Raw genomic sequence first — 24,472 nt, 5'->3', positions numbered from 1 at the left:
CTCAAGCAGCAGGGAGTTCCATGGGTAATGTTTGCTGGAATGTAATTGAATGTGTAACCTGGGCAGGACCAGAACCATCCTGCAGGCAACTCAGTGTATTTATATACATAGGAAATATTGACATAAGAAGAGCAGTTAAAGTTATCCTTGCTCATTCTTACACAGTTATTCTTAGTGCAGTTCACCATACGAGCGCATGTCATGTTATATGTCGCAACGTACGGGGTTAATAGGTCCACGGCCATGGTGGGGCGCTTGCGCACCTGAGTACCCCAGGTGGAGTAAGCGGAGTAGCCAAGAGTGCGAAGGGAATCATTTTTTGGCAGGGAAGAGTAAAACCAAGTGTCATTTTGTATATCAGATGGGTCATGGCACACAGGGATAAGGCAAGAGCCAAGAATTTCACCCACAGATACCTGCTGTGATAAACAAAAGGAAGAAACATTGAGGGTTTTTGCAAAGGATTCCCATAGATTTGATGTTGTTGTTGTTGCACCGCCAATGGGGGCGGCTGCCGAGAGGGGGAAAAAGGAGAGGCAGAAAATGAGAACAATCATGGAATTCATATTAAGGCAGGAAATAAGGCAGAGAAGCACGTTATCGGGGGTTGATTCTAGCTGTTTGTCCTTCATGAGTTGTTCAGCTTGAGAGGAGAGTGATTTGATTTGGCCCCACGTCACTGGTCCATTACGATTTCCGCGCTTGCGTTTCCTGGGGGGGCTGGGCGCGGGCACCTCCTGGGTGATCTGGAGTTGTTGGGTGAAGTGAGGAAGGGGACTGTCCTGGGTCCGATGCCAAGCCATGGTACAGGCGGATGCAGCGCGATGGCACCCAGCGAGGGCCTTGCGGGGTTTGCACAGCTGCGTAGCCCTTACCCCAGGTGATCAGTTTAACTGGTTCGCTCCAGTCGTTGGATGGCAATTTCTTATAGCGGACCAGGGGGGCTGGAAGTATCTCTTTCTGCTGAAAATGCTTTTGCAGTCGCGTGCACGATTGATGGTCCTGTATGGAAATATTCAAATGGTTTAGCGTAAAGAGAACACTAGCTAGCCAGCCTTCCTTTTCAGAAAGGGAGGCGGGGACTCCGGCCTTCTTTTCTTGCCGAATTAAGGCAGTTTTCAAGGTGCGATTGGCACGTTCAACAATTGCCTGGCCTTGAGAATTGTAGGGGATGCCGAATAAGTGGCGGATATTCCAAGTTTCACAAAACTGAGCAAAGGATTTAGAACAATATGCAGGGGCATTGTCAGTTTTTAAAGTATGAGGCTTGCCCATGACTGCCATGGCACGAACAAGGTGATTGCAAGCATGTTTGACTTGTTCTCCCCTTTGAGGGGTGGCCCAAATAAAGCCAGAATATGTGTCGATACTGACATGAATAAATTTCCAAGGTGAGAAAGGGGCAAAGTGAGTGACATCCGTCTGCCACAGAGAATTTGATTCAAGCCCGCGTGGGTTAACGCCAGGGCTGGGGTGGCCAATTTGATTAGAGCACTGTGGACATTGTTGTATGATTGCACGAGCAGTCTCTAATGGAATTTTGAACTCTCGGCTGAGAGCTTTTGCATTTTGGTGGTGGAATGCATGGCTTTCTATGGGTGATACAGGCAATACTCTCAGGAGGGAGTCTGCCTTTGCATTACCATCTGTGATAAAGCCTGGAAAGGGCTGGTGAGATCGAATATGTACCACAAATAATGGGTGGGATCGTTTAGAGAGCAGCAATTGTAAAGACAGAAACAGGCTCAGAAGATTGTCATCTAGGAGTGGGCTTACGTAGCTGCCCTCTAGGCGAGTTATGACATTAGCAACGTAAAGGCTATCAACAACCAGATTAAATGGCACTGAGGCAAAGTGATGCAGGGCTTTTACTGCAGCAGCCAGCTCAGAGCGTTGTGCTGATTTCTGTGGAAGAGTGTAGAGGCTATGCCATTGATCATTCTGTTGCCAAGCAACCACTCCCCTTGTGGGGGCACCGTCAGTGAAGACCGTTAGCCCTTCGTCTAATGGCACTCGGGACAGAATGGACGTGAAGGATAAAGAAAATTGTTTGCTCATTTGTAGGCGAGGGTCTGCCGGAATATGACAGTCCATTGTTCCTATATAATCAGCCAGAGCACATTGAAGTGTCATGCTAGTGGAGAAAGCATTATCCCATTGGTCCATGGGCAGGGGAATAATAAGCCTCTGGCAATCAATACCAAATAAACTTTTACAGCGGCGCCTTCCCTTGCTGATGATTTGAGCGAGGAGATCCAATAAAGGGGTGACAGTGTTTTTAGGTGTGTGCTGTAAATACAACCATTCAATAATGTGAACCTTTTGTTCTGCTGATTGAGTAAGGGCTGCAAATGGTTGGACACCATCTGTCATTACTATTAATTCTGGCGGAACATTAGGAATTGCTCTATCAACCCAATGAATCCGCATTATTTCCTTCAACTGGGTTATAGTTTTTTGTTGCTGGGGGTTCAAAACAATCTGTTCTCCAGGAGATTGATGGCCTTTTAAGGCTAAAAACAATGGTCTCAGAACCTCGAGAGGGATTTTAAAATATGGTCTTACCCAGTTAATATTGCCTAGTAATTGTTGTAATTGGACATATTTAATTACTTTTGGCACTTTGAGCTCAGGAACTATCGGAATTGAGTATCCGGCTATCATTTTGTGTCCCAAATAGTGAAAAGGCGACGTTTCTTGTACCTTTTCTGGGGCAATTTTTAAACCATACTCTGACAAGCAGGCTGTTATATCACGTTTCCAGTTAGGGGGGAGTTGGACCCCAGCCAAAAGCAGGTCGTCCGTATAATGGATCAAGGTCAAATCCGGATATAACCGGCGAAAGGGCTGGAGTGCCTGATTGACATAGTATTGGCACATAGTGGGGGAATTCAACATTCCTTGTGGTAGGACTTTCCATTGATATCGTTCCGTGGGTTGGCTGTTATTTAGCACTGGAACAGTAAAAGCAAACAATTTACGATCTTTCTCCTGGAGTGGAATGGAGAAGAAGCAATCTTGCAAATCTATAATTGCCAATTGATAGGAATGTGGAATCATATTTGGATTGGGCAGACCACACTGCAAAGGCCCCATAGGTTCAATGATTTCATTGATTTTCCTTAAATCCTGTAGAAATCTCCATTTCCCACTCTTCTTTTTTATGATGAAGACGGGGGAATTATAGGGGCTATTTGAAGGTTCGATGTGATCAGCTTGTAGCTGTTCATTAACCAAATGCTTTAAGGCAAGCAACTTTTCTCCAGTTAGTGGCCATTGTTCTACCCACAGGGGGCAGTAGACTTCCAGTTAAGTGGAAGTGAAAATTTACTCATTTAATTGAATGGTAGCGTCTAATTGTTGCAAAAGGTCTCTGCCCCAGAGATTCAGATGAATATTCAAAATGCACGGTTGAATATGAGCAATAATAGCAGAGCTATTGGGCAGAGAGACAGGCAGCCAGTGTACACTCTTTGCGGAGGTTTGAGTGCCTCCTACACCCCACACAGCGGAAGAGGACTCGAGGGGCCACGTAGGGTCCCAGCAACTGGTGGAAATGACAGAAACGTCTGCTCCTGTGTCAATCAAACCTTCCAGAATTTTACCATTGATTTTATACTTACGAAGAAGTTTCTGCTTATTGATTCTCTCTACAACCGCTAAAAGCTGTGGAGAAAAAGAAGAGAGCTGGTGCAAATTACTATCCATCATCGAAACAGAAGGGTGGGCTGGGAGCATCACCAAATGCGCCCAAGTGTCACCCTTTTTCAGCTGCATGGGCATGTGGCTCCAAAGTTGAACCATGACAGTGCCCACGTAATCTGGGGCTAACACTGCTGGGATAACCATGATGCCTTCTTTGGCCGCAGAAAGCTTGGGTAAAATTATACCTGCGACCTTAGAGGGCAGGGGACCCGCCAATTGGGTGGGCATAAGCACAACTTCACCAGGTAAAACAGTCTCTTTGTCTTCCTGATTGATTAAGTCAATGGTGAAGTCAGAGGATTTTTCTTTAGAAAATTTTGCAATAGTAGTATCAGATGGTGTACTTTTAGAAAGGTTTTTAGTATCAGGAACTAAAGGCAGTGGGCTCTCTAATTCTCCTGGCCCGAGAGCAGGGCCTCCTGGGAGTTTCCCAAACTCCTGCATTGGTTTGCCCAATGGTAACCTTTTCCAGACTTAGGGCATTTTTTGGAAGGTCTAGCCTTATTGTTGGTATCAGTATTTTTGTGCGCCCCGCCGCCAGGGGCTCTACATTGCTTAGCAAAATGGCCTGGGCGTTTGCAGTTAAAGCAATTGCCTGTGGGCCTGTTATTAGATTGAAGCGCAGTAGCAAGCAGGGACATAGCATGACTTTGGCTGCCTACTTCTGAACAAGCTTTGATCATATCAGCCAGATCATATTTAAAGCGGCGTATAACGGACTGCAAGGCAGTTTTGCAGTCTGTGTTTGCATTTTCAAAAGCCAATTTTTTAGTTAGTTCAGTTTGAGCCGTGGTGTTATCAATCTGCCTGGTGATTGCTTCTTTCAAGCGATCTATGAATTGATGGTAAGGCTCTGAATGTTGTTGTTTTATGTTCACAAAGGAGGACATGGGCTGGCCTGAGACAGGGATCTTTTTGAAGGCACGTAGCACGCAGGTGGCAGTGCGACTGAAATGTATATTTGTCAGCGCAGCCTGCACCGTTATGGTCTCATAAGTGCCAGCGCCGAAAAGTTGGTTGGCTGTATGGTTAACATCAGCCATAGCCATAGCACTATGCTTAAATTCACTTTCAAAAACCACATACTGAGCTGGAGTTAAAAGCATACGCATCAGGTCCTTCCAATCCTGAGGTAGCATAGTATAAGAAGTTGATATTGCCTCCAACATTCCTAGCACATAGGAAGATTTCAGCCCAGAATCAGCAACTGCCCGCCTTAAATCTCTTATTACAGAATAAGGCAAGTGCTCATGGAGGATTCCGTTAGTACCTTGGGTAATTGGAAATGCAGATGGCAAATCTCCTGGCCAATTTGTTTGTTCTTCTAAAGAGAGATCACCGTGCTGCCGTGCCTGTGATATAGCAGCACGGACGGCTCCTACTGGGGCAGGAGCATTTCCAGGCGAAAATGGGAGAGGAGGGGGGGGAGGAGGAGGAGGGGGAGGAAAGGAAAGCATGGAAGGAGGAGGGGGAGGGAGGGAAAGCATGGAAGGAGGAGGGGGAGGGAGAGCGGATGGGGTGCCTTCATGCTGAGGCGAAAGGGGGGGTTTGAATTGGGTTTGCTGGGGCTTTTGGCCGGCCGGGGGGGAGGTGGAAGGGTAGGAGGTAAGCAGTTTGGGTATGGGGGGGGATTGTCTGCTGTGGTTGAAATGGCAGGGGCTGTCGGAGATGCCTGACAGTCCTGATACAGGTCCAAACCCAAATCTGGGTCTAGTCCCAAATCGGAGACAGCCTCCATGCACTTCTTCCAAGTGAGCAAACAATGAATCGGAGCCCTGGGTTCTTTAAAGAGGGAGGACCCGATCTTCTGCCATGTTGCTGGTTCCAGAGATCCAGTCTCTGCCAACCAGGAACATCTGCAGGATACTTCACATATTAACTTTTCAACATCTTTTAAACTAATATGAACACCCACCACTCTCTGCTTGACTAAGTAATGCAGTTCTTTGGCATGCTCTCTCTGCAACTTTGTCAAATTCTTCCCCATTCTACTCACGAGTTGTTAGCGCGCTTCGAGTGAGGAGATGGGGGTCGCTGATCACGTCGGGGTCACCAGATGTTGGGTGGAATAAACGACAGACGACGTGGTGGGATATCATCCGGGAGGCATCTCGTAGCAGGAGGCTAAGAGTGTCCCTTTTATTGTATATTGGGCTCAATTGCCCCATCTATGGTGGCTGCTGATTGGATACAGCGAGCAGCGTGGGTAACGCACATAATGTTGCACATATTACATACATAGAACATATGCATCAGAGAGAGAGAGCACAGAACATCACAACCAGAGATAACTACCTAAGATAGATAGGGGTGTCTTACGCAGGGATTATACAGAGTGCACTTAACATTCTTCTAGTCTGTGGTAATAAACATGGGAAGTTTATAGTTAGATTAGGGGGTCATGACATCAGCTAAGCTTAGGGATCTTTCCGTGCCAGGGACGGGCACAGAAGGCACAAAGTGAGGCACTTTTCACTTACGCAGTGTCTCTGAGATATACCAGGGAACAGGCAGACACAGACCAGCAAAAAAGGGGGGGGAAAGAATCCCGTTTCAGGCATACACACAGGGATCCAGAAAACCCACTCTACAATATATATATATATATATATATATATATATATATATATGAAGTATCTTATGAGGAAAGATCTTGAAAACCATTGAAATGCACAAGAAAAAAAATAGATCAAGTATATTTGTATAATTTAAATGTATACTTCTGTACATTCTTTCACAATATATATAAAAAAATTGTGAGGGAACAAACCTGTGACTGTGCTGAACAAGAATGGAGATAGGAGAGAATTAGGCCACAGTCCATTTCTGGGCAGGAATGGGAGAAGCAATACTGTATGTATCCTATTGATACACAACCTTCTCAGATGAAGGAACAAAAGGTCACATGCTCAAGCCTTTTGTCCAATTTCCATATCCTGGATTTTATGCTGCCTTTAGTTATTGGCTGCATTTAGGGACCAGGACAAGACCTGGGTCCTGCACAGATGCTGTACTATGTGTGCAAGAAATCTTCCAAAGCAGCTGAAAGCCAAAAAAGTGGTGATGCTGTTTGCTGTTCCATGCAAAGGACTGCTACTTCTGCATGGTTAGGGTTGCCATATTCCCCAATGTGAAAATCCGGACAAAGTTGTTTGAGGGAACATCTCCCAAAGATAATGACATTTGGGGTCTTTTTCAGGATTTCTAAAGCATATTTTTTTTTAAAGGCCCAACTTGCCATACGTCTGGGTTTTTCTGGAAATTTTGCCGATTCAGCAAAAATCCACCTGGATGCCATTTTGCAGCCTGATTCCCGAATATGTCTGGGGAAACCCGGACTTATGTCAGCTCTGTGCATGGTGCCACCTGTTTCTGGAGGCATCATGAGAAAAATGAAGTGGACAGTACTGGACCCAGATATACCATCTGCTGTCAGAACAGTTTTAGATGGTGAAGAACTTCCCATTTCTGAGCCTCTGAAATAGTTTTTCAGTGATTCAGATGACAAGAAGGGATGCCAACCAACCTCGGGTTCTTTTCAGTTTTCCTTGTGTAATGATGATCCGTATGTCTGCCATGGTGAGTCCTCTGCACCACACCTCCTTACACAAGAAGATCTGAATGGTCTGGTGAAAAACTTCATAATAGATTTGGGTCAGACTGAATCAGCTCACAAGTGCCTGGTTGAAAAATTCCCTTGACTCAGCAAAGCAAAAATTACATTGGGAGATTTTGTGGGTCCTCAGATCCCCAAGCTGTGTGTTTGTTTTCACAAGCCAAGAGAGAACAGCTGTGAGCAAAGGAGGGTTTTTGTCTAGCTTGATAATCACTGTGTCGTTTGCACAGCAATACACAGCTGTGTCCTCGGCTTTAAGGTTGTTCATTTGAAGAAAGAGGAGGCTGTTGCAATTATATCTGGAGATGGTGAATCGTCCCCTTGCTTTATCTGAGCAGTGAATGTCAGTAGAACATCCATATGCCACCAATTCCATGCCTTTTCCTGGCACATATCTCATCTAGGTCATTTCATGGCTGCTGAAGGTGAACCTGGAGGCTCGACAGGAGAGGCGGAGGGACTCTCCAGGCCTTTTGGTGTCTCCTTCAGACTCTATCAGATGAATGTCTGAATGCACACCTAGCAAGAAAGAGATTTTAATGAGATCTATTGTGTACCATTACCTGTCAGAGCATCACAGCCTTCTTTATTGGAAAGGATGGATGTACCTCTAAAAACAGCTGAAAAGAAAACAAGTTAAAGTAAAACAATCATTATCCCCATCTAAAGTTTGGAAAGGTTGAGCAAAATGTGGCTTCCAAAATTCAGGTGCTGTAGGTGAGGTAGTTAGAGTGTCTGAGTAATTAAAAGAGGAAATGAACTCTGAAAAATTGCATATTTATCAAGGTAAAAGCACCATTACAGTTGCTGGGTAAACTATGATTCTAAAGGGAAGACTGGTCTATGTAATGAGCTCCTTATTTTCTTATTGCAAGTTCTCTCTCTCATATTATTAAAACATTTTCATGATACAATAAGATAAAAGGATCTAATGTAAAAGAAAGAAAGAACTAAAGGAAAGAAAGAAAGAAAGAAAGAAAGAAAGAAAGAAAGAAAGAAAGAAAGAAAGTGCTGCTGCCTCTGAGCTCAGAGAGGAGGATGAGCCAGTGCTCCTCTTCAGTGGCGGCAGCTGTGGCAGCTGCGCTGGAGCATCCTGTTGCCTTTCCATGGCATCTCCATGGCTGCCGCCTCTAGCCTCCTCTCTTGGGGATCTCATAGCAGCTGCTGGAGAGAAGGAGGAGATATAGTGGCCACTGAGGCTCAGCTCTGTGTTACACAGTGACTCTGAGGGACAGGCAGAGAGCAGGGCTGCCCAGGAAAGGAAGAAAGAGGGAGCGAAGTGGAGCACAGAGTCTTTATTTTCTTTTAAAAAACATGCCTTTTGTTTTTGCCTCTAATCTTCACCCTTTCTTAAATTTATTTATTGGTGTGTGCTTTTCTTTTTGTAAATCTACCAAGGGATTAAATCAAGATTAAGGGGGTTTCCCGGAGTGGTGGAGGGTGTGTGTGCTGTTTACTGTTGGGGTATAGAAAATGCTCAGGGTGGGGGGACCCAAAAAATGGAGAGTCAAGTTGACAGGGAGTGAGAAATGTCCCTGTTTTCATTTGAGGAATGTTGGAGGGTATGGCTCTAGCAATCGGGTTGCTCCTTTGGGACATGGCATATTCCTGGGGATGCACTGATACAAGGTCCTTGTTGCTGGCCTCTCTTCCAGATCCACATGTGCAAGGAATTCAGCCCCACTCAAGCATTCAAAGCAATTGGGGGTGGGGGTTAAAGTATGTAGAGGGAGTATGGATGTCTGTGCAGCCCACTCCCACGCCTTGGTCTCCACCACCCTCGTGCTTCGGAAAGAGGAATTTAAGCAGGTTTGGCTGAACATGTTTATAGCCCTTCCCATGATCAGGAATGCCACAATATCAACCAAATACAGCTACACGCCAACTTCAGAACTTCCTACTCAATATGGAAAGATAGCAGAACAGGGGGAAGGGATGGAGCACCTTCCATCCTTATTCCATGGATAGTTTTTCAGAACACCTGAAGAGGGTCACTGTGTCTCTCACAACTGGTCCACGATACTCCAAGAGCACAGTTCAAATCCAAAGAAAAACAATGGGGCCAGTTTCCAATTCAGGTTTTTGCTTGAACTAACCACTTCATTCGTTGCAACCAGGAACATTTTTTGCCAATAAGTTTGCAAAGGAAAGTTTTTGTCTGAGGTTAGATTTACTTCCTCTCATTGTGCGCCTTGCACAGTAATAAACAGCAGTGTCCTCTGGTTTCAAGTTGTTCATTTGCAAAGACAGCTGGCTACTTGAATCATCCCGGGAAATGGTGAATCTTCCTTTGACAGAATCCGAGTAGTAAATGGGAGTTGAAGATGTATGTATAAAGGCCACCCATTCCAGGCCCTTTCCAGGAGGTTGTCTCACCCAGGTCATTGCATAGCCTCCGAAGTTGAACCCCGAGGCTTGGCAGGAGAGGCGGAGGGAATCTCCAGGCCTTTTGACGCTCCCTCCTGATTCTTTGAGCTGGATTTGTGACTGGACACCTAAAAGAAAAACCTAGAATTAAACTCTGGGTTCATTATACACTATAATATAACAGTTCTCCTATATGAAAGAAGAATAATTACTTTTTAATATTACTAAAAGGAAAACACATGTAAACCAAGGTATCATTTTTCCTTCTTTTCCTAGGAGAGGGGTTAAGAAGAAAGTGGCAACCCAGGCAGGGACACACAGTGGTTGTTTGAGTGGGTATCACAGGGGCAGGGAACGTATATGGCAGGTTCGAACAGGAAGCTGCCTATGAATTTGCATACCTGTCGGAATAAAAGAGCAGCACAGGCCTTCAGCGACCCAATCTCAATAGTCATATGTGTGACTTTGGGCTATCAAAGAATTGCTGCTGATTTGTTTGGCGAGGAACAGAGTGGGGAAGTTGGCTCAAGGTATTTAAGTAAAACTGAATGGAATCTAGCTACTAATGAAACTGCTTGCAGAATCTCTACTCCTGGTGCTTTCAACCAGGACACTCATTAAAGATAGTTTAATATCCAGCCTTGCGACATAATATTCCAAGAGACTAAGATCAACACCCGCCAACCTGGTCCCCACTGATCATTGTGGACTATAATTCCCATTAGCTCCGGCCAACTCAACCTCCTTCCCCACCCCCCTCAAAACAGAGAGATGTTTGGCTCATGTTACATTGAATAAGCTTCTGCTGGAGAACATCTGGCAGATGACAAGGAAGTGCCTTGGCAGAATTTTTATCTGTTGTTTTTCATTTTGTTGATTGAATTATCATTTCAAATTGCATTTACAAACTTAGTAATTTATTGCCATTAAAACCACCTTACATTAGAACTATTGTTCAGTATTGTCAGTGCTTTTTTCTTCTTCTAAAAATAATGTTTAGGGGTACTCGCATTTTCCTACTGATATTGAAATACTGCCCCTCAATGAGGCCAAACTAAGATTCACAAAATGTTTAGGGGTATGCGTCCCCCCCAGAAAAAAGCACTGTGTATTGTTAATATCATGATAATACCTTTATTGTCAATGTACAACCTGTGTCCAATGAAATTAACCAAGCCTCCCTCTCCCCCCCAAACACTCAATCTCATTGCACTCTGTGTGCTTATCGCACAACACACCACCTCACAAGTCCGTTGTGCTATGTTATTTTCCATTCAACAGCCCACTGATAGAAGCTATTTTTTAGCCTGTTGGTACAACTGATTATACTTCTTTATCTCCTGCCCGAGGGTAGAAGATTAAAGAGGTGGTGGCTGGGGTGTGAGTCATTCCTGAGAATTTTTCTTGTTCTCCTAAGGCAACAAACCCTTACAATGTCATCTAGCGGACTCAAGGGACAGCCCTTGATACCATGTGCTGTATTCACCACCCTCTGTGGAGACTTTCTGTCCATGGCTGTCAGGCCAGCATACCACACTGTGATACAATATGAAAGGACACTTTCTATTGTGGACCGGTAAAAGGAGTTCATCAGTTGTTGTTTCACATTATTCTTTCACATGACCCTGAGGAAATGGAGGAAATGGGCCTTTCTGACCACCTGAGTTATGTTGATTTTCCAAGTGAGGTCCTCACTAAGGTAAACTCCCAGGCATTTAAAGGAGGAGACTCTCTCTACACAGCCCCCCCTATATACAACGGGGCAGGTTCCCCTCTCTTCCTCCAGAAGTCCAACACCATCTCCTTTGTCTTACTAATATTTAGGTGCAAGTTATTGTCTAAGCAGCATGTAGATATTTTTTGAACATCCCCCCTGTACACTGTTTCTTCTCTGCCTGCAATTAGGCCCATTATGGTAGTAATCATCTGCAAACTTAATAATTACTGTAGATGGATCAGATGATATGCAGACATATGTGTACAATGTGTATACGTAGGGACTTAGCACACATCCCTGTGGGGTCCTGGTGCTAAGCTTCAACGAGGTAGATGTAACAGATGAAAGTTAATATAATAGTTATATAATAAAAGGTAAAGGTAAAGGTACCCCTGCCTGTACGGGCCAGTCTTGACAGACTCTAGGATTGTGCGCCCATCTCACTCAAGAGGCCAAGGGCCAGCGCTGTCCGAAGACACTTCCGGGTCACGTGGCCAGCGTGACATCGCTACTCTGGCGAGCCAGAGCCGCACACAGAAACGCCGTTTACCGTCCCGCTAGTAAGCGGTCCCTATTTATCTACTTGCACCTGGGAGTGCTTTCGAACTGCTAGTTGGCAGGTGCTGGGTCCGAGCAACAGGAGCACACCCCGCCGCGGGGATTCGAACCACCGACCTTTCGATCGGCAAGCCCTAGGCGCTGAGGCTTTTACCCACAGCGCCACCCGCATCCCTAATAGTTATATAATAGTTATTGCATAATATCTTACTTGGTTATGTCTGCTTGTGGGTTTCTGATTCATGGTTCTCTGCTGCCCCCTCTGGGATCTCTTTACTGAATGCAGGGAACAGGTTTTTCCCCCTTAGGTCTGCTGGGATCCCTCATACTGTTGTCTCTTCCACACTTCCACTTGTTTCACCACTTTCCCCCAGGGAAACATGCTGTTTACTGTTGAATAGGAGCAAACGTCAATGAGGTTTTCTTCTGTGGAATGACATTTGTGGTAAAGAATAGACCTAGAAAGCATGGGACATGCAGAAAACATCTTAGACCCATCCTTTCTAAGTGCTGGACAAACAGAAGTGTGGACAAGCCCCATGTCTCTCACACAGTAGTACAAGGCCATGTCTTCTGCTCTCAGGCTGTTCATCTGCAGATGGAAGTTGGAGTCACCTTTAGAGGCCCATAATTGCCCTTGCATTGCAGAAGAATAAAAACTGTACCCAGGAGGTGGGATCATAATACCAAATAAGCCATCCCAATCCTTTGCCAAGTTATTTCCAGCATCTGCTCTGAAGGAGCTTCTGGGGTTTTTGTACAAGCAGGAAAGCAGAAGTTGTCACTGTGTCTCTTGCACAGTAATACAAGGCAGAGTCCTCAGGCTTCAAGCTGGTCATTTGCAAATAGGCTGAAGTTTGAGAATTGTCTCTGGAGATGGTGAATCGTCCCTGAACCTTGGAATTATACCATTGGTTACTTCCAGAAGGTTTGCTAATTTGAGCCACCCACTCCAGTCCTTTCCCAGGAGCCTGACGAATCCAGTGGATTGTATAATCAGTAAAGGTGAATCCCGAAGCCTTGCAGGAGAGGCGGAGGGAGCCTCCAGGAGCTACAGCACCTCCTCCAGTCTCCACCAACTGAACCTCTGAGTGACAGCCTAAAAAATGGAAGAAAGAGAGTCAGGGGGAAAGTGGGTAGAAAAGTGTGCAAATCCCCAGGATTTCCAGTGAGAGAAATATTACCTGGGAGAACTGTCAAGAAGAGAAGGAGGTTTAACCAAAGAATCATATTAGTTTGGATCATCTTCTTGACTGGCTCAGTCTTAGCTGGCTGGAGGCTGCAGGACTGAATTGGAAAGGACAGCTTTTAAGGCAGTGATGTGGTTCAACTGATTTGCATGTGCTTCATATAATAACCTCCTTTCCTCTGAACTCTTAATTCATGATTCTTTCCCAACTAAATGGCCACAGAGAAGAAGGGGAGCAATTTGCCTTTGTTGGCAATGATTTTGGGGTGAGCCTGCCTCATTGGGCACATCTCACCTGGCAGCAGGTGAAGGTGTGTCGTTTTCTGTTGAGAAAGAGTAACCTTTCATTGATGTTCAATATGGACAGTTTGTTCCAGAGCAGCTCCCTCAGGATTGAGTCAAAGGCTCTTTTTAGGTCCAGAAACACTGTACAAAGTTTTTGATTAAGAACACTAGAGTATTTATTCACTAGGTGGGAAAGTATGACACAATGATGCAAGGTGGTTTTGCCCTGGCAAAAGCCCACCTGCTCAGGGCCTGGTAATGGAAATAGAGACATCCCCTGGGTAAGCTTTCCCAGAAGTTGTTTAGCATATAGCTTCCCCTCTATGGAGAGGAGGCTTATTGGTCTGTAGTTGGATGGTAATATGCACTCTCCCTTTTTGTATATTGGAACGGCAATTGTGCTTGTCCATGCCTCTGGCATTGGTCCAGACATATCTACCTTTGTGAATAGATTGGCCAGCAAGAGAACTCACCAATCAGGGTCTAGTTTAAGAACTTTGGGACTTGTGCCATCTGGGCCGGTGGCTTTCACTTACTTTAACTAGCCTATTAACCTTTTTATTTCATCTGATGAAACTGGAGGCCACTTGGGGCATCAATTTGCATACAATGATGACAAGCTGTCCCACTGGAAAGATCTTCCTGCAAGGTACTTGAAAAGTAAAGGTAACAACCACTAGGTGAAATAGGTGGAGAAGAGAGGTCATTGGTGTTAAATGCCCCAGAAATTAAGGAACAGAATTTTTTCCCCATTGAGATTATGGCATAGTGGAGTTGTTCCCATTGTTTGTTGGTAGGTTCGGATCTTTCTCTTTTTTATAAGATGCTACAGCCGCTCCCTTGGCCAATAAAGTGAGATGAGCGCCGCAACCCTGTTGCGTTCGCAAAGTAAAGGAAGGATTGAACTCTGATTAATAAAAATACACACAGAGGCTTGAACCAGCAAGACTCTGGGAAGGATGCGTATAATCGTGTCTCTCTGTGCTTGTCCGAGTCTGCAAACCCCTCGCCCAGTTAGTTTTTATTCACAAAAGAGCTTTTTACAGAGTGTTCATAAGAACCAATCAGATTTCTTCTGAGCATTTCCACAAACCCACGTGGGGAGAAAGTTAAACCACTAAAACTAATTAAGCACAAATATTTCTGGCGTAAATAAGTTGAGAACTACAAAGAAGAGTATCTGGCAACCCCAGAGGTGAGAAATAAACATGATAAGAAGGATGGCCAGAAAGACCAGATCACTACCACCTTCATGTGAGATCTGTTTCTTGGCTCCAAGATTAACATTTTAAGATTATATATAAGAAACTACATCAAAGAAACTGCCCACTATCTTTTATGGCCCAGGAAGCCTGCCTGGCGAAGCAACTGCTGTGTACGCTGTGTATGTGACGTGAGGAGAGAAAAATGGGCAGTAGAGTCAAAAGGGCATGAAAAGGACATGAATGTAGAATCTTATGGGATTTAATCAGAAATTATCGTCAATATATCAAACCCAGTCAACACAATGCTTTCATCGTGGACACGATGGCTTGATGTATATTCTATAATTCCTCATGGTAATCCCATCTGACCCCTACACAACCCAGTTTCTTCTTTTTGTTCAGAGTCCCAATTGCCGTGTGTCACTGTGCTATCTCGAGCACAGAAATACGCGGCTGAGTCTGCAGCTGTCAGGGAGTTCAGTTGGAGGGAGAACTCGTTCCTGGAATTGTCTGAAGAAATTGTCACAAGGCTCTGAAGAGAAGCAGCAACCCATTTTGTCCCTTCATAGGGGAATATTCTTGCAACCCACTCTAGACCTTTGCCAGCAGGCTGACGGATCCAGTTCCAAGCATAACGTCTATCAGTGATGGAGACACCAGTAACTTTACAGAGCAGACGGAGGTTCTCTCCAGGTCTCACTGTTCTTGGCCCAGAAGTAACAAGCTGAATATTGGAAAGGACGCCTTGAAAAGAGAGAACTATAATGAATTGAGCATCATCTAATGGACATCATCTAATCACTGCATGAAATCAACCTATTTTTTGAACTTCCCATAGAATATACACTTACATTTTTGAAAGGCCACCAAAGAAAACAAGAACAGCAGGAACTTCATGGCATTAACAAAGAAGTGTCCTAGTGAGGCGGGGAAAAGGAGGATTTGGACATGGAAGAAAGTCAGTAATTTATACTGAGGGGACCTCTTTTGCTGAGAGTTCCTCAAGACCACCTCCAGCCTTCTTGAGTGATTTGCATGTGTCCTTCCTTAGCAAGATATGCTATATAAAGGGACTGTGAGAAACTGGGCTGAGCTCAGGCCTTGCCTGCTTTCCCCTCAGGGAAAGTGTTTCCAATATGTTAACAAACATGTTTACTGTAAAATCAGTATTGTATGTCAACTGTCCAGCTAATTCAGTATCAAGGTTTGACCAAAGAAGAGGCGTTATGAGATAACTTAGAAGGATCTCAGTCAAAGGTCCACTCTGAATGAATTGAAGGATAAGGCTCTTCTATCCAGCCTGTGTTTCAGCTGGTAAAGTTGAACACACTCATAACTTTCACAGGAACATGAGATCCCTCTCAGACTGCCTAAACCCTTTTCTGCATAAGTTTTCTGGTCCAAAGAGCCAGCCCACCAATGACTTGGGGTGAGTCATCTGCCTTATGTGGCACCTAATGGAAGTGGTAGGAAAGCTGCCTCAGTGCTGCTTAAACCCCAATGACCTTCATGGCTGATTGGAACTCAAGTCTCCTAGACCCTAGTCCATCATTCTAACCACTACACCACACAATCTCTGCAGTGTCATGTCATGCTTGATCATTGGCCATGCAGAGAAAAGAAACCAATTATTTCCCAGGGGAAGGAGGAGAGGGATAGGGACATAGCTCAGCTCAGCCCTTCCTTCAATGCAAGACATGAAGTTGGAGCCACCCCAGGAAGTTCAGACAGGGATCTCAATCCTGTTGCTTGTGCTTGAGCCATCATGGTCTGATCTGCATGTATGACCTTCAAACCTCTCAGCAGTGCTTCTGTCCGTATGTCAAGGACAGTGGATTTATCAAGTTGGATTTATTGCCTGTCTACAAAGCTGGTTTGAAGAGCATGTCAAACATGGATGCATTGATCATATGAACCTTTCTCACCATACATGTTTTCCGTTGTTGTTCATTTATTCACCATCATTGTTATGTAAGGAAGCCTCACAGAATCAAGAAAAATGCTTCCCTCTCCCCTAAGTAGTTTCTCTAGGGATAAAGAGACCCCAAATGCAAAGGGAATTTCCCTGTGAGCTGCACAGGAAGGGAATGGTGAGTGATGAAGGCTTGTATTTTGTTCTGTGGAACAAATAACAAATATTCAATTTTGCACAAAATACATATTTGCGACCAAGCACACTGCTTTGCCCCCATGACTGAAAGGGCCGAGGCCACCCAGTTTAAGTACACCATGCACACATGCTCTGGGGCATGCTGCCAACACTCATTGACCCAGGGGCAAAGTGGAGGAAAATAGAAAGCAGCTTTGCCACCCCTCTCCTTGCAAGTGCTGCAACACAAGAGGGAGCTGCTGAGGCATTTTCCTCACGCCTGGATGCAGCCTCCACTCCAGGATCAGTCCTCATCTGGGGGCAGAGACAAGGAGTGTCGGCTGCAGTGATAGGCAACTGTTTCCCCTTATATAAAGATGTAAGTATGCAATAGATTTATGGTCATTGTGTATGATGTTAGAAATACTCAGAGTAGACCCACTGGATTGTCACAGGCAATGGTTCTCCTGAGTCTCAGCTGGAGCTTTTTTTACATCTCTTCTTAAATGAATCTTTCACTGGACATGGAGAATGAGGATGGAAAGCTCCGCTAGATCAGTAGTGAGGCATCACCTTGGTACCATATATCAAATTGAAACAAACATTAAAATGGGGGCATTCACTAGATAGAGGGACAAACAAAAAGAAAATGGGGGTGTCAGGATAGTAGTCTGTCAAGCACATTCATGGAAAGAAAGCTACAGTAACAGGAAATTGGTTCCCCCTTTCATTGGAGATCCTGCAGAATGAAGAGGGTACATTCTGCTTGCAAAACATGTGCTCTATGGTTAATCCTCCTCATCAACATCATAAGACCAATAGAATGTCCAAACATATATAATGTTTGAGAATTCCTGAGATATATCTATCTTCATATATACCACCCAGGTTGCCATGAAGACTGATTAATCAGGAGGTTTGGCTGAATGGAACTCAATGTTCAAGAGATCAGCTTCCTCTCTTCGCAATATAACATCTTTATGTTTATGGAGTAGAATCAGAAATGTGTATTCAAAATCAGTTTCCTCTTTTTGTACACATCCCTCATTGGCCTTGTCTCACTGTGTTTCTCGGGCACAGAAATACATAGCAGAGTCGGCAGCTGTCAGGGAGTTCAGCTGGAGAGAGAACTCGTTCTTGGAGGCATCTGAAGACATGGTTGCTCGGCTTTGCAGAGAAGGGGCATACCATTTCCCCCCTGAGTTGTGATTTATTGCTGCAATCCATTCTAGACCTTTCCCACGAGGCTGACGGATCCACTGCCAAGCGTAAGAAGAAGAAGTGGAAATAGAGAAACCTGTCACTTTACAGACTAAGCTCAGATTCTCTCCAGGTCTCACTGTTCCTGGTCCAGAAGTTGCAAGCTGAATGTCCGAAAAGGCCCCTTGGGAAAGAGAGAAGATTGCAATGAGCATCAGACACCATCTAATTCATACATTAAGTAAACAGAGCTGTCTTAATTTTCCCCAGAAGGTATGCTTACATCCTGGAACAGCAGCAAAAGAAAACAAGAACAGAATGAACTTCATAATTTGTATAGGTAGCCTATTGAGGAAAGATGATCTTTTGAATGGGAGAAAAGGTCACAGTCTTTAATGGGGTGAGTTTCCTTTTGAAGAGGAATTCTGCCCGCCCCCATATTTACATGAGCCCCTCCTCCAATCACAGATGGCATATAAAGTGGCTCTTACAAGCAGAATGATGTAGGCTTTTCCAGGTCTTCCTTATTTGTCATTGAGAATGCCTGGTTTCCCCTCCCCAGCACTTGCTCTTTGGTACATCACTGCTCTGGGCATTTGTTCTGGCAAGTCTGCAAAGGTTCTGTACTACAAACTTGACTCAGCAGAAATAGGGGTGGCTCCTGCCTGCTGGGACTGCATAAATAGAGAGAGAGGGTGAAGCTCCTGAAAGCCCAGAGTATATGATTGCATAACTTCCAAGATTCCTCAGATGAAAATAAGGACATTCATCACGCCCCACCCCCCACAACTGACCCTCCTTGACCCCCTTTTTATTCTCTCCTATGCCATGCATTTCCTACCAGAAGAACAGCCAGGGACACCACACAGAAGACCCACCCTCTACTGTCATGAGAAGGCCCCTTAATCCCATTTTTATTTTATTCTTTGATAGATTTACAAAAACAAACACATCCAATAAATAAATAAATTTTAGAAAGTGGCAAGATTAATGTTATCATTTTGTTCACCTTCCTGTGCACACTTTCTATCTTACCAACATCCCTCTTAAACTGTTTTTTTTTTTAAATAATATTTTATTTTCCACATTCAATAAACAAAAAAAGAACAAATCGACAAACACATCAAAAGGAAAAAAGCAAAAAAGAAACAATACATACATTATACAAAAACAAAAAGAAAAATGAAAACGGTAAGAATAAAAGAGTTAAAAACAAATATTGTATCATTGTATTCTTCAGCATTAACTTGGGTCTGCGACTTCCCCATACCTTCCCACTCTGTATTCTAGGTCTTATGTTCTGGTAGTAAACTCTTTCCCTCTGGCGTATCTTTGGTTCAGATTAATATTATTGTCTTATTTATCCTTACATTTCCCTATGTCTTGTTAAATATACTTTCTTTAACATTGTCATTTTTATAATAACATTCTTTTACATTCAATCTGATAACCTCAAACGTTCGTAATTTTATAATGCTTCTGTAAATAGTCTTTAAATTTCCTCCAGTCTTCCTTCACCATCTCTTCTCCCTGGTCTCTGATTCTGCCGGTCATTTCTGCAAGTTCCATATAGTCGATGAGCTTCATTTGCCATTCTTCCAGCGTGGGTAAATCTTGCGTCTTCCAATATTGCGCGATGAGTATTCTTGCTGCTGTTGTAGCGTACATAAAAAAAGTTCTGTCCTTCACTTGAACCTGTTGGTTTACCATACCCAGGAGAAAGGCTTCTGGGGTCTTTCTAAATGTGTATTTAAATATTTTTTTCAATTCATTATAAATCATTTCCCAGAAAACCTTAATCCTTGGGCACGTCCACCAAAGGTGAAAAAAGGTACCTTCTGCTTCTTTACATTTCCAGCATTTGTTATCAGGCATATGATACATTTTTGCAAGCTTGACTGGTGTCATGTACCACCTATATATCATTTTCATTATGTTCTCTCTTAAGGCATTACATGCCGTAAACTTTATTCCAGTGGTCCACAACCTTTCCCCCCTCTTAAACTGTTTTGCCCAGAACTGGTGGAGGAGATAAAGATCTGCACTGGGAACAAGTGAGGAATAAAGATCTGCATCAGGAATAAGTGGGGAGGGAGTCTAGTTAACCTTATCCTTTGGTTGACAAATATATTGTGTTTATCTCGTCGCAAGCGGGGATTTTCTCGGGAGGGAAATCCCAGGCTATTTTGGAGGGACAGGGGGGTTACAGGGCGCAGTAGCCCCCGAAAAGCACCTCTGGTGGGAGTCCAGAAGGTCAGGTTCCCGGCGGTACCAGAAGCGGTTCGCCCGGCCGTCAGGTAGCTTCGTAAGAAGTGAAGAGTATGGCGGAGCGGAACAGCGGGTCGAGGGACGCCATTAACTACCTCCAAATAGCGAAGCCCCGAGCTTGCCGTGGAAGCGCTTCGCTCTCAAAATTATTGAAAACCCGGCACCGGCACTAAAGTGAACAACAAGGAACAACGAACAAATAAGGAAGTCCCGGGGAGTGTAAGTAATATTTCCCGAGTTCAGCCGGCAGCCGAAATCGAGAGGGACGCAGCGTTACGGGCAGAGCGGCAACAAAGGAAAGTGAGTCACCCTGGCGGTTGTCGTTCCTTCTCCCCCATAAGACTCGGATTTTACAAGTGTTAAGTAATTGGAAAATAAGGGGGGAACAGAAGAAAAATATTAATTAAAAAAAGAGGCTTTCTGTTCAACTGAGGGGGGACTTTTATTTTTGTAAAGGGGTGCTTCCGCGACTTAAATTTTTTGAAGGCAACAACAGATTGCGGAACGGAAGAGAAGCCCCCGCCGCCATTATTATTTACCGAGCATTTTCTACAACGTAATTAAACGGCCAAAGCTATTAACATTTACGGATTGGGAAGTCGGGACTGTTAAACAATAGATTATATCCTGATAGACCTTCTTTTGGTTGAGGAAATAAGTTAAAATAACGATTAAATCTAAGAAATTTTACCTGCTCCAATAACTGCGTCATTCCAATGTGCTACACCCTCTGGTGGCGAAGAACGAAATAGCAGTTTGTTTTTATTTCCCTTTTCTTTTTCTTTTTTCGGACTTCTTGCCACGAATGGTATTTTTTGGACTTTTTAAAAATCTGGATACCTTGTACCTCTATTTTGAAGTGCCTTGTGGAACTGTTTGATTAATTTGATTTGATCAGCTCTGTCTTCTATTAAAATTGTTGCTTTGATTTCAATTGGACACCCGGAATTTGAAGGATTTATAAATCGGTTTTGCCCCCAAATGTGGATTAGCCTGAGTAGAGGCAAGAAGAGGCAGTTTCATTCAAAGTGGATTAGCCTGAATGGAGGCAAGAAGATAATTTATTTTAATTTATAATCTGCCCTATTTAAAAAGGATTAGCCTGATTGGAGGCGAAATGGACAATTGATGAACTATTGATGAACTAAAATTTAGAAAATTTAAAAAATTTAAAATTTCTTTTATTTTATAACCATCGGACTTAAATTTATTGTTTCGAAATAATTATTTGTATTTGTATATTGGGTCATAAACTGAGATATAATGTCGAACCCGGGGAAGAAGGGGGCGGAAGGGACACCATCGGACAGAAAGGGGTCCAAACAGGAAACAGAGTTTAAGACAGAGATTTTAAAAATGTTTGCGGACATTAAACAAAGTCAGAATAATTTGGAAACAAAATTAGAAAATGTAGACAATAAAATTGGAAATGTGGATAAAAAAATAGATGAGACAGTAAAGGAACTTAAAGGACAATTGAAAGAGGTGGTGAAAAGGACGCAATCATTGGAGGAAGGAATGAAGAAGACAAAGATGGAAGTTAAAGATGTCAGAAAAGAAGAGGAGAAAATTAAAATGGAAATGAGAGAACTAAGCAAAGCACAGGAAGACATGAAAGATTTAATTGCCATGAACGAACTCAGGCAGAGAGAAGTGAATTTAAGATTGAGATCGGTACCAGAAACACAAGGCGAGAATATAAAAGATAAGCTGATTTCAGAGTTAGCACAGTGGTTAGAGATCTCAACTGAAGAAATGGCAAAAATGGTGCAAAATGCATTCAGAATGAGAGTAAAATCGACAAAAGTAAGAAAATTTGTAGGAGACTGTCTAATTACATTCAAAGACAGAGATATGAGGAATACAATTCTGCAGAAGAATAGAGAAAAAAGACTGAACATAGATGGGAACTATATAATTATATTCAAAGATGTTCCGATTAGATTACTTAAACGAAGAGACATTTACAAATCACTGGTACAGACACTGAAAAAGAACAAGATTGATTTCAGATGGGAATTCCCAGAAGGGATAACATTTGCATATAAAGGCAAAAGACACAGATTGACAAGTGCGGAAGAGATGGGAAAATTCCTGAGAAAATATAAAGAGCTGAAACCAGAAAAAGAAGAGGATAAGGGAGTGGATGAAGGAGCAACAGGCGAATCAGAAGAGGAAGAAGAAGGAGAAAAGGAGAAGAAGACAGATGAAGAAGAAGAGGAAGAGGAAGAAGAAGCCAAATTGTAAAATTAATAAAAAATTATTAAAATTAAAAATTTGGAAGACATGGCGCTGAAAATATGGAATTGGAACATCAATGGAATGAACGATAAAAAAAAGAGGAACAGAATTGAACAATTTTTGAAGAAGAAACACCTAGACATAATTTGCTTACAAGAAACTCACGTGGCAAGAAGACAGAAAAAGATATTGATCAACAAAAGACTGGGAAATGAATTCATATCTTCAGACAAACAAAAGAAAAGAGGGGTGGTCATCTATATCAATAACAAAATCGAAGCCCAACAAATATTCAAGGATGAAGACGGAAGGATAATTGCGGTTAGAATCAAATGGCAAGGAGAAAACTTAATTATAGTCGGGATCTATGCACCTAATGGAAACAAGACTGAGTTCTATAAGACTTTGGAAGAAAAACTATTTGAATACATGGATCAAAAAATAATAATAATGGGAGATATGAATGGGGTGGTTTCACTAGAAATGGATAGACACAGAGAAGGAGTAAGTAAAGAAGGGAAACTACCAAAATCCTTTTTTTCGATGATTAAAAATTTGAACCTGATAGACATTTGGAGACTTAGACACCCATTAGACAAACAATTCACTTATTATTCGGAACCGAACCAGTCGATGTCTAGAATCGATCAAATTTGGATCTCAACAGAACTTACTCCAAGAACCCAACAAATTGAGATTCAACCGAAGGTGATTTCTGATCACAGTCCAATAAAACTTGAACTAAAAGGTTATGAAGAAAGATCCTTCAGATGGAGGATGAATGACTATCTATTAGACGACCAAGAAGTAATAGAAAAAGCACAGAAGAAATTGACGGAGTACTTTGTGGACAATTGTAACAAAGGGACAAAAATAAAGGTGGTCTGGGATGCAAGTAAAGCAGTAATGAGAGGATTCTTTATTCAACAGAATTCAATCAAGAATAAAAATAAGGAAAAGAGGAAAAAAGAAATTTTGAAGCAAATAATGGACAATGAACAGAAATTAATTAGGCACCCGAACAACACAAAGGTAAGAGAAAACATTAAAATATTACAAAGCCAATTCGCAATGATAATAAACAAAGAGGTTGAATGGAATATTAAAAGACTGAGACAAAACAACTTTGAACATGCGAACAAATCTGGTAAATGGTTGGCATGGCAAATTAAAAAAAGGAAAGAACAAAGTACAATAAATAAAATTATGGTGGAAGGAGAAGAGATAGTCAACCCGAAAGAGATTAGAAAGGGGTTTTTGGACTATTACAGAGGGTTATATAAGAAGAAAGAGAAAAATAATTTGAGAAAAATCGAGAGATACCTAAAAGAAAAAAAGGTGCAAAAGATCCCGACTGAGAAAAAACAGTGGCTAAATACCCCAATAGAAGAAGAGGAAATAAAGGAAGCTATAAAAGATTTGAAAAGGGGGAAAGCTCCAGGGCCAGACGGATTCACCGCAGGATATTATAAAGAAATGAAATCTATTGTACTATCGCCGTTGAAGGAAGTCATGAACAACATATTAAAAGAAAGAGACATCCCGGAAACTTGGAAAGAAGCATTTATTACATTTTTACCAAAACAGGATTCAGACTTAACCCAAGTGAAAAATTATAGACCTATATCATTGCTGAATACAGACTATAAGATATTTGCAGGGATACTTGCAAAAAGACTGAAAAGAATATTACGAGACTATATCCACAAAGACCAAGCGGGTTTCCTTCCTGGCAGACAGATGAAAGACAATATAAGAAATGTAATTAACCTAATGGAATATCTGTCTGTCAGGATCGATAAACAAGCTACGATGATGTTTGTGGATGCAGAGAAAGCATTTGACAATATAGCTTGGGACTTTATGTTGAGAAATTTGGAACATATGGAAATTGGTGAAGACTTTTTTAATGGAATAAAGGCAATCTATACAGAACAAAGAGCTAAACTTATAATAAACAATGTTATAACAGAAGAATTGAAAATCTCTAAAGGAACAAGACAAGGATGCCCACTTTCGCCACTACTATTTA

At 42.8% G+C, this 24,472-nt stretch overlaps 1 protein-coding gene across 1 annotated transcript; it reads right to left on the bottom strand.

Annotated features, from left to right (window-relative positions):
• Positions 1–687: 687 nt before the first annotated feature.
• On the bottom strand, positions 688–4,149 carry LOC310662275 (endogenous retrovirus group K member 18 Pol protein; the record flags this gene model as incomplete). Its single annotated transcript, XM_083409054.1, has 2 exons — positions 688–3,302; positions 3,891–4,149. The coding sequence occupies 2 exons, from the start codon at positions 4,147–4,149 to the stop codon at positions 688–690; spliced, it is 2,874 nt and encodes a 957-aa protein (XP_083265180.1).
• Positions 4,150–24,472: the final 20,323 nt, after the last annotated feature.

Source organism: Podarcis tiliguerta (genome assembly GCF_965153285.1).
Source record: "Podarcis tiliguerta genome assembly, chromosome: 13".
Classification (NCBI taxonomy): domain Eukaryota; kingdom Metazoa; phylum Chordata; class Lepidosauria; order Squamata; family Lacertidae; genus Podarcis; species Podarcis tiliguerta.
The sequence above is the reverse complement of the archived record's forward strand: the minus strand, read 5'-3'. Positions and strand labels throughout refer to the sequence as shown.